The 10,952-nt window shown below is 42.3% G+C and overlaps 1 protein-coding gene across 1 annotated transcript in view; it reads left to right on the plus strand.

Annotated features, from left to right (window-relative positions):
- Window positions 1–7,705, plus strand: part of LOC146509486 (CXADR-like membrane protein) — a 70,708-nt gene extending 63,003 nt beyond the window's left edge. The window contains exon 7 of the mRNA XM_085173655.1: window positions 3,551–7,705. Within this exon, the coding sequence (XP_085029781.1) occupies window positions 3,551–3,878 (328 nt within the window). The 3' untranslated portion in view covers window positions 3,879–7,705. The remainder of the gene's footprint in view (window positions 1–3,550) is intronic.
- Window positions 7,706–10,952: the final 3,247 nt, after the last annotated feature.

Genomic DNA, 10,952 nt, shown 5'->3' on the forward strand with positions numbered 1-10,952 from the left:
TGCACCAGCGGGGCTTTGGCTGAGCCTAAAGTTGTCACTCCGGATGACAAAAGTGAAATGTATAAGATATGCCAGGAAATATGTAAGACAATATCTGAATCAATCCTGGAAAAACTTGATGAGCAGTTTGATGCTTTTGAGGCCAAGTTCCAGTTGGTGCTATCCGTACAGACTGACTTACAGAACCGCATGGGAGGTCAGGAAATTAGCGGTCAACGCCCCGGGAATAGTGAATGGGAACGCTTGAAGCCAAATGTGAGGACCTGGCAAGGCTTGTAAAGATTCAACCCAAACTATTGGACTTGGAGGCCTGTACTCGGAGACTTAATATAAAAATTGTTGGCATAAAACAGCGCTCAGAAGATAGGAAGGCCGAAGGAGTTTATTTCCAACCTCATCCTCATCCCCAATTATTGGGTAAGCAACACTTCCCACATCCACTTAAGGTCGACCACGCTCATCGATGCCTATGGCCTAGGCTGGCAGCGGGAGAGAAACCGCATACCACCATCGCCCGAATACATCACTTTCAGACGAAAGAGCTTATTCTATGCCTTGCCAGGATGCAACCGATGGAGTACAAGGGGAATAAAGTTCTGATCTTCCCAGACTACACCAGCGAAGTAGTGAGCTAGCACGGAATGTGATGCAAGCCCTGAGAGAAGATGGAATTAAATTCCAGCTATGGTACCCAACGAAGCTGTGTGTGCACTGGAAAGATGAGGATGTTCCGGAGGTTTTCAGTGATCCAGAACAAGCAGAGGTGGCTCGCCAGCGTTAGAAATATAGTGCTACAGAGAAGGAGTAACTTACGTATCAGCTGTGATTGCATGTCTTCTTTTTTCTTTTTTTTCTCTCTTTTTGTGTAATAAGGTGAGCGAGCTTTTAGTTTGTGTTGTGCCTCACGCTGTGGACTATCAAACAGACTGCACTGTGTTGCTCCTAATTTCTGACTTTTTAAAAAATGTTTTGTTTTCTTTATCTGTATGCTAACTGTCAATCCACAGTTTGCATACAAACTGGCACCGATCAGCTTTTCCAGAAAGCACATAGTTCAGTAAGATCATCTGGTAATGTGTCATAGTTATATATATAATTATATTAGTTAAGTAAATGCAATAGAATACAAATAGAATACACGCATCTGAGCCACAAAACAAAACAATACCCCAGCGCCTATCACCCGCCCACCCCGCTGCTCCCGAAAATGACATGCATCTATCCCCTAGTAAACCAAACTGCGGCTGCTGGGCAAATTGTGAACCTCACTTAAAGGAATCACAATGCCCGGATGATACGGATGATAAAGGATTCAGAAAGTTTATTCATGCAGGCCCATATGACAGAGAATGTGCATATTTTTTGTTTTCATATTTTAATTTATATTTAATTGTGTTGTGGTTTTCAGTGTTTTGTGTTGTTTCACTTTAAATTTGTTTAAAAGGGAAAAGCTGGAAATTTAAATAGTTAAAAGTTGAAATGTGAATAGTTGGTTTTTGTATTATATGATTTATTTATTACATTTTATGTGGAGTGAATAAATAAAAGTATATTTACAAGCCAGGAAGTACCAACGACCAGATTTGGTGTGTGGTAGTAACAGGTAAATGAACATTTTTTCTTAAATTATTTGAATATATCTGAGTGCTTGTGTACAAATACACAAACAATACACATATACTTTCAATTGTGTAATTTAAGTGATCTAGGTAGCTCTGTTTTGGAAGTTCAGTTAACGCTAGACATGTGTTTTGGAGTTTGTACGTGCTTTGTCTCCAGGGGCCACCGTATATATTTATATATAAACATATATAAATAAAACCACGTTTTATTTTTTACATTAGTAATTCCTTTTGTGCATAATTTTATATTGTTGTTAATAATAAATTAATTAAAACAACAAAACAACCTGAAGAGCCGGTTGTGAGCCGAAAGAGCCGGATCTCTAAAAAGAGCCGGAAATCCCATCACTAATAAAAACGATTCTAATATAATAGTGGCTGGAGACCTTAACTGTTATCTTGACCCCTTCTTAGATAGATCCTCCACGTGACTAGCACACCATTGTTTTTCTTGTGACATTACCAATAAGTTTGATGTGTCACATGGCCCTCTTCCTATTGAAAAAACTAAAGTTGTATCCAAGATGGCCGACTTCTAAATGGCCACCATGGTCACCACCCATCTTGAGGAGTTTGCCACCTCACATATACTAATGTGCCACAAACAGGACTTTAATATCACCAACCATTCCCATGTTATTACAGTGTATCCATATAAATGGCCCACCCTGTACTTTATGGGAAGCACTGAAGACTGTTTTGAGGGGTGAGATAATTTCTTACACTTCAGCTCTTAAAAGAGAAAGAGAGAAACATCTGTCAGAAATCAATAGCTTTCCTGTCCTGGAAAGAATGTATCAAACCTCTAAATCGTCTATGGATTATAAAGAGATACTGAAATTAAAATATGAATATAATGGCATTATGAGTGGCCTAGTCAGCAATTTACTCTGGAATTTGCGACAAAAGCATTTTGAGTTTGGGGATAAACCTGGTATGTTGCTAGCACGACAGCTTAAGGGTGTTCAAGAGCAATATTTTTTGCTGGATCCAGGGTCGGTAACTTGTACAAAGTGAGAGGCACCCTGAACCAAAACAGCTACCACAGCACTCTGCAGCGCCATGCAGTAGCCTCTGGTATGGACCTAGCTGGTCAGGAGTTCATCCTACAGCAAGATGATGACCCAAAACTTGAAAACATGGAGTGTCCAGCACAGTCTCCAGACTTAAACCCCATTGAGTTGGTCTGAGATGAACTGGACAGAAGAGTGAAAGTAAAGCAACCTACAAGGTCCACATTTATGGGAACTTCTGCTACAGATATGGGAGGATATTTGATTTCTATTGTAGAAAGAATAACACGAGTGTGTTCAGCTGTTATATCTGCCAAAGGAGGCCACTCTGATGAGTCAAAATTTTAGAACAGCGGTACTGGCCCGTGAGTCTTTCGGTACTGGGCGGCGAGATTTGAGGCTTGGGTGTGAAATTTATGGTTTTAGGCATTTTTATCGGTTTTTATCATTCTTTTTTTAAATCATTTTTATCATTAACTTGGTTTCCCTGGGTCTTTTCCCGTGTGTTATGAATAAATCGTATTTTTTTGGTACCGGTACTGGTTTTATTTTGGTGAATTTATCCATGACACCTTAAAGTCCGGTCAGTGAAAATGTTGGTGGACATAAACTGGTCCGTGGCGCAAAAAAGGTTGGGGACCGCTGGTTTAGAACACATTTTGGTCTACAAATTTATTCCATGAATTTTTTCTTTTGACTCAAGTTGCTTATTTGTACTATGCTTCATTACAGAGTGCAATGTGACAGTAAACTTCATAATGTTCAATAAAAAACTGGAAAAATTGGGGTGTTTTAAAACTTTTGACTGGTACTTTTCTACTAAAAGTATACTTTCTACTTTACTAAAGCTAAACTTTCATGATCAATTTCAGTTTTGTCCTGCCAGTAAATCATGCAGCTATGTTCTCATTTCAGGGAGGATGCAGAAGCCCCCAAATCCAAACTAGTGAAGCCCAACTCCCTCTCCTCATCTCGCTCTGGCAGTTCCCATTCGGGCACCTCCTCCACCCAGTCCATGGTGCACAACATGGGACCTCAATGTCAGCGTGCCTTTGTTCCTGCTGTGGCTGCCCTTAACGAGAACTGCCAGGCTTTCCCACAGTCTCCACCTGAATGCCATCAGAAGATTCCCAAGATCCCTGAACATCTTTTGCACCCACTTCCATGTCTACCTCTCACTCCAAACCCAGTCACTGCTGTTAGGATCAAACCAGCTCAAACCAGGGCCTTCCAAGCCGTGTAGAAGAAAAATCCAGTTCCTCAACTTACTTCATTCACACTGTGACAAAAAACTTTCAGCAACTTAACTCTTGAAGAATTTCTGCAATATAAAAACAGTTTTGTTCTGGTGTCATTTATTTGTACACAGTCACCTCTGTAGGTTTGAGAGAGAGATTTTTAGGTTGTTAAAAGTATATTTCAGTATACTTTTAACAACCTAACAATCTCACATACATCTGTTAACACCTGTAGTTTTACTTTCTGACAAAAGTTTAGGTTTTTACAGATTTGGATATGATGCACAGTCTCAGAGGTACTTATTGAAAATTTTTAATTCAGGTTCATGGACCAGTTCTTACCATTGTTCACTTTTACATGAAAATGCAAAAATACCTGCAACACAGTCTGATTGCAGTTTGTAAAATACTGTTGGCCACAAACTAATTTGTGGCCATGGACGTTAAATATTGTATTTTTTAGTTGGATCAAGATCCACTGCAGAAAGAACTATGTAGTAGTGCTTGCATAAGTCACAGGACCTAAAAACTTCCGTCTGAGAGTTGTTTTTGTTTGCTTTGTGTGGGACCACCAGGGGACTCCACTCACATCCAGCGAGAAGGGAAGAGGGAGGGGTAATGTTTTTGGGTTGTAGGAGGTGTTTGCTGCCTTGTGAGTTCAGTTGTGTGAAGCTGAAATTAAAGTTGGAGTAAAACGTGATGAGGTCTTGTGTCATCCTTACGTACTTCCACATTGGTGACCCCTGAGACGAACATGCTGAGGCCCGAAGAGGAAACCGGCCCTTTCCCAGAAGCATCTGTGGCGACCAGACTCCCACCTCTGCCTGCACCTGCGTTTGCTTTGGTAGTTAAAGTACAGGACTTTTGGCTTCACGACCCTCCTTCATGGTTCGTGCATGTCGAAGCTCAGTTTGCTCTTCATGGAATTTTATCTGACGACATGACAAACATGTGGTGGCCTCATTGGCCTCATTGGACTCCGCTGTCCAATGACCCTCCTCCAGAATCCCCCTGGCCAAAGGAAATACACCGCTCTCAAGGCGCTGCTGCTGCGGCGCCACTCCCACTCCAACACAGAGAAAAGAAACTCCTCTCTCTCAGGCTAAGGTGATGGTACCACTTTCAAGCTCATGGAGAACACGCTGTGCTTACTGGGGATGGATGACATAGAGTTCCTCTTCACACATGGTTATCTCCGACAACTGTCCGCTTCTGTGCAGGCTGGCACCCACACTGATTGTCCCAGAGGCCTCTGGCTCAGTGACAGTGGCTGGGATCACGGCACGACGTTTCGGCGCCAAAGTGAAGATTTAAGACCCAGGGAAATGAGCCCGCCAGTGGTCTGTAGCAGACGTGACCAGGAATGGCTGCTCCCCTCCTGCCCTCGGCTGGTTCTGACAGGCTAGCTAAGGGCTGTGTGCAGCTACTAGCGGCGGCTAATGGCTCCCCCATCAAAACATTTGGTGAAAAGTTGGTGACCGTTTGTTTTCATTACCGTGACTTCCAGTTGAACTTTGTGATTGTTGCAAGCTCTGTGCCGATTATAGGCGCAGATTTTCTTTGTGCTCATGACTACTGGTTGATGTTGTTAACAGATGTTTGATCAATGCTGTGTCATTTTCTTCACTGCTATGCTAATCTTGTAGTTTCATGTAGGTTCATGTTGATTGCATGTTGGATGATGTGTTTTTGGGGAATACTGTTAAATATGTCAGAACAAGATCTAGAGTGGTGGGTTCTTTTACAATTTGAGAAAAACAAACTTAGTCTAATTCTGTCTAATTAGATTAAACACAGGAGTGTCGATTAATTTAAACTAACATAATCATCACATAATCATCCTGCTCTAACCAGGTTTCCATAAGGCAGAGTAAATCAGTATGTCTATCATTTATTAATTCATGTACTAACAAGAACTTAGAAGAGAGAAAGACTTAATGTTTAATAGTCACAGTTTTTACTATTTGGGTACTATATTGTTCTCTTTTTTTGGTGGTCTGGGACCAGGCACTCTTTAAGTGGATGTGGTTTTACAGGGCTAACAGGTTATTCTATGATTAAGCATTTCTATACCAATGAGTGTGTTTGAGGTAATGGTGCCTCTATTCATAAAGAATGAGCTACTACCCTAAATACTAAAGACTACGCTAAGGCTTGTTATTATATAGCGCTTTTTTCCTCTGTCTGATCACTCAAAGCGCTTTATACAACATGCCTCATTCATACGTTCACACAAGCACTTTGTTCTATGCTTAAGTGCTTTCTGTCTAACAGTCCAACTCCACTGGAGGTATCAGAGAGCAATTTGTGGTTAGTTTCTTGCCTAAGGATATTTGGCATGAAAACTTGAGCTGCCAGGGATCAACCTTCCAACTTTCTAATTAATAGATGACCTGCTCTAACCCCACTCTTAAAAGTCTTGGAGAAGTTTGGAGCAACAAGAAGGTCACTTGGTGTTCGCTCTCTCTCTAGAGTATCACTTCCTGTTCCTGCTCAAACACAGTGGTGTTTTTGAAGTAGCATAATCTTCACGTGCTTCCTCCGAAGCACACTTTCTGTGTACTCACTACCTAATTTATAGCCAAAGTATTCACTCACCGTGTCTTTACTGTTTCGCTAGCTTAGCTTAGGTTGTAGCCGACTCGCTAGCAGCACTGCCTCTTCACCTGTCCCTCCTGCACTTTCCTGCTCATTGTGTCAGATGTTTAGTTACTCCTCAGCCTCCTTTTGTAGTAGTGATACTTGTAACAAATGTAGCATATTTGCAGCTCTGGAGGCCAGGATTACTGAACTGGAGACTCGGATTCGCACCCATAGCTAGCCAGGCCCCTGTAGCTGGTGCAGCCGAAACGAAACGAAAGACCAAGACAGACTTCAATTCATTTGAAAGCCTGATGCTTAACATTGTCCACCCCAGCTGTGAAACTCAGAAACCAGTCTTACTTGTTATCATCTATCGTCCACCTGGGCCTTACACAGAGTTTCTCTCTGATTTCTCAGACTTTATATCTAATTTAGTTCTGAGCTCAGATAAAATAATTATTGTGGGTGATTTTAACATCCATGTTGATGCTAAAAATGACAGCCTCAACATGGCATTTAATCTGTTGTTAGACTCAATTGGTTTCTCTCAAAATGTAAAAGAACCCACCCACCACTTTAATCACACTCTAGATCTTGTTTTAACATATGGCATAGAAACTGAACATTTAACAGTGTTTCCTGAAAACCCTCTCCTGTCTGATCATTTCCTGATAACATTTACATTTACAATAATTGATTACGCAGCAGTGGAGAGTAGACTTTATCAAAGTAGATGTCTTTCTGAAAGCGCTGTAACTAAGTTTAAGAATATAATCCACCCACTGTTATCATCTTCAATGCCCTGTACCAACACAGAGCAGAGCAGCTATCTGAACGCTACTCCAACAGAGGTCGATTATCTTGTTAATAATTTCACCTCCTCACTACGTACGACTCTGGATACTGTAGCTCCAGTGAAAACTAAGGTCTCTAATCAGAAGTACCTAACCCCGTGGTATAATTCTCAAACACGTACCCTAAAGCAGATGACTCGTAATCTGGAGAGGAAATGGCGTGTCACAAATTTAGAGGATCATCATTTAGCCTGGAGAAATAATTTGTTGCTTTATAAGAAAGCCCTCCGCAAAGCCAGAACATCTTACTATTCGTCACTGATTGAAGAAAATAAGAACAACCCCAGGTTTCTCTTCAGCTCTGTAGCCAGGCTGACAAACAGTCAGAGCTCTGTTGAGCCAACCATCCCTTTAACGTTAACTAGTGATGACTTCATGAACTTCTTCACTAATAACATTTTTATCATTTTAATCATTAGAGAAAAAAATACCAATAATGTAATATTATCTACAGCTACTCTTAGTACCATTGATGTTAAGTTAGACTCTTTTTCTCCAATTGATCTTTCTGAGTTAACTTCAATAATTACTTTCTCCAAACCATCAACGTGTCTTTTAGACCCCATTCCTACAAAACTGCTCAAAGAAGTCCTGCCATTAATTAATTCTTCGATCTTATATATGATCAACCTATCTCTAATAATCGGCTATGTACCACAGGCCTTCAAGGTGGCTGCAGTTAAACCTTTACTCAAAAAGCCATCTCTAGACCCAGCAGTCTTAGCTAATTACAGGCCAATCTCCAACCTTCCTTTCATATCAAACATCCTTGAAAGAGTAGTTGTCGAACAGCTAACAGATCATCTGCAGAGGAATGGTTTATTTGAAGCGTTTCAGTCAGGTTTCAGAGCTCATCACAGCACAGAAACAGCTTTAGTGAAGGTTACAAATGATCTTCTTATGGCCTCTGACAGTGGACTCATCTCTGTGCTTGTCCTGCTAGACCTCAGTGTAGCTGTCAGGGACCTGGGTCTGAGGGACCCAGGGTCCTTGCGCAGTGTGGACTATGATTATTGTTATTATGTGTGTTTTTGGTGGTTTTCTCTCCGGAAGTGTTCCCGCACTGGAAGCTGCCACACCTGCTGCTCGTTAGCCTTCACCAGCTGCAGCCGATGGCCTCATCAAGAGCGTCCTATTTAAGAAGGTGGCCGAGCTCCAGTCAGCATGGGATTATTCTACATCAAACTTGTAAAGTACCTCCGTTGATGAGTGTTTATGTGAACGACATCGCTACTGTGGTTTTCCTGCTGAGCTGTGTGTGTTTTGTGTCGCCAGGAGTTGGGAGCGAGGAGCGTCGTCACGACGGGAAATTGGGTTTTGGAGTCGTCACCTTTTCACTGTTTATGGACACGTGCACGGTGCATGGGATTCACAGAGGAATCGCCACGGGAGCTAAAGTGCTGGATTTGTACATAGTTGTTGTTTTTGTCCACTCACCATAAATAAATCCACTGTCCTTCACTATAAGAGTCTAGCGTTTGGGCCCTACTTTCCTCAACTCCACGGTCCGTGACAGTAGCATTCGATACTGTCGACCATAATATCCTATTAGAGCGATTAGAACATGCTGTAGGTATTACAGGTACTGTGCTGTAGTGGTTTGTATCATATCTATCTAATAGACTCCAGTTTGTGCATGTAAATGGAGAGTCCTCTTCACACACTGAGGTTAATTATGGAGTTCCACAGGGTTCAGTGCTAGGACCAATTCTGTTTACATTATACATGCTTCCCCTAGGCAGCATCATTAGAAGACATAGCATACATTTTCACTGCTATGCAGATGACACCCAGCTCTATCTGTCCATGAAGCCAGATAACACACACCAATTAGTTAAACTGCAGGAATGTCTTAAAGACATAAAGACTTGGATGGCCGCAAGCTTTCTGCTTCTTAATTCAGATCAAACTGAGGTTATTGTACTCGGCCCTGAAAATCTTAGAAATATGGTCTCTAAGCAGATTCTTACTCTGGATGGCATTACCTTGGCCTCCAGTAACACTGTGAGGAACCTTGGAGTCATTTTTGACCAGGACATGTCCTTCAATGCACATATTAAACAAATATGTAAGACTGCTTTCTTCCATTTGTGCAACATCTCTAAAGTTAGAAATATCCTGTCTCAGAGTGACGCTGAAAAACTAGTTCATGCATTTATTACTTCCAGGCTGGACGACTGTAATTCATTATTATCAGGATGTCCAAAAAACTCCCTGAAAAGCCTTCAGCTAATCCAAAATGCTGCAGCAAGAGTCCTGACAGGGACTAGAAAGAGAGCAGATTTCTCCTGTTTTGGCTTCCTGACCCTGAATCCTCCCTTAGTTATGCTGCAATAGACATAGGCTGCCGGGGATTCCCATGATGCATTGAGTTTTTCCTTTCCAGTCACCTTTCTCACTCACTATGTGTTAACAGACCTCTCTGTATTGAATCATATCTGTTATTAACCTCTGTCTCTCTTCCACAGCATGTCTTTATCCTGTCTTCCTTCTCTCACCCCAACCAATCACAGCAGATGGCCCCGCCCCTCCCTGAGCCTGGTTCTGCTGGAGGTTTCTTCCTGTTAAATGGGAGTTTTTCCTTCCCACTGAGCCAAAGTGCTGCTCATAGGGGGTCATATGATTGTTGGGTTTTTCTCTGTATCTATTATTGTAGGATCTACTGTAAAATATAAAGCGCCTTGAGGCGACTGTTGTTTTGATTTGGTGCTATATAAATGAAATTGAATTGAATTTAGTCGAACCTCGGATACATGAGGAACAATGCGGTTTTCATCCTGGTCGTGGAACACTGGATCAGCTCTTTATCCTCTCGAGGATACTCGAGGGTGCATGGGAGTTTGCCCAACCAGTCAACTTATATTTTGTGGACTGGGAGAAGGCATTCAACCATGTCCCTCGGGGGTTCCTGTGGGAGGTGCTCCGGGAGTATGGGGTGTCTGGCTCATTGCTACGGGCCATTCAGTCCTTATACAACCGTTGCAAGAGCTTGGTCCGCATAGCCGGCAATAAGTCGGACTTGTTCCTGGTGGGTGATGGGCTCCGCCAGGGCTGCCCTTTGTCACCAATTTTGTTCATAATTTATATGGACGGGGGGGGGGGGCTCAGAGTAGAGCTGCTGTTCCTCCACATCGAAAGGAGCCAGTTGAGGTGGTTCGGGCATCTGACAAGGATGCCTTCTGGGCGCCTCCTGCGTGAGGTTTTCCGGGCATGTCCCACCGGGAGGAGGCCCCGGGGCAGACCCAGGACACGCTAGAGAGATTCTGTCTCTCGGCTGGCCTGGGAACGCCTTGGTGTTCCTCCGAACAAGCTGGAGGAGGTGGCTGGGGAGAGCGAGGTCTGGGCTTCTCAGCTTGGGCTGCTGCCCCCGCGACCTGGACTCGGATAAGCGGAAGAAAATGGATGGATGGATGAATTGAATTGAATATTTTCAGTTGTTACCCTCCACGGCTAAATAAAGCACCTTCAATCGGTTTCAGTTATGTACTGATGTACATAGGAAAAAAACAAAAACATTTTTATTTTACTGTACAACATCAATTTAGACTAAACGTATTTGTTTCAGATAAATAAATATTGAAATATCTTTTGAATTTGTTAAATGTCAGAATAAAAAGAGGGAGCTGTCTATTTTAATCACTT

Source organism: Neolamprologus multifasciatus, chromosome 10 (genome assembly GCF_963576455.1).
Source record: "Neolamprologus multifasciatus chromosome 10, fNeoMul1.2, whole genome shotgun sequence".
In the NCBI taxonomy this organism is placed as follows: domain Eukaryota; kingdom Metazoa; phylum Chordata; class Actinopteri; order Cichliformes; family Cichlidae; genus Neolamprologus; species Neolamprologus multifasciatus.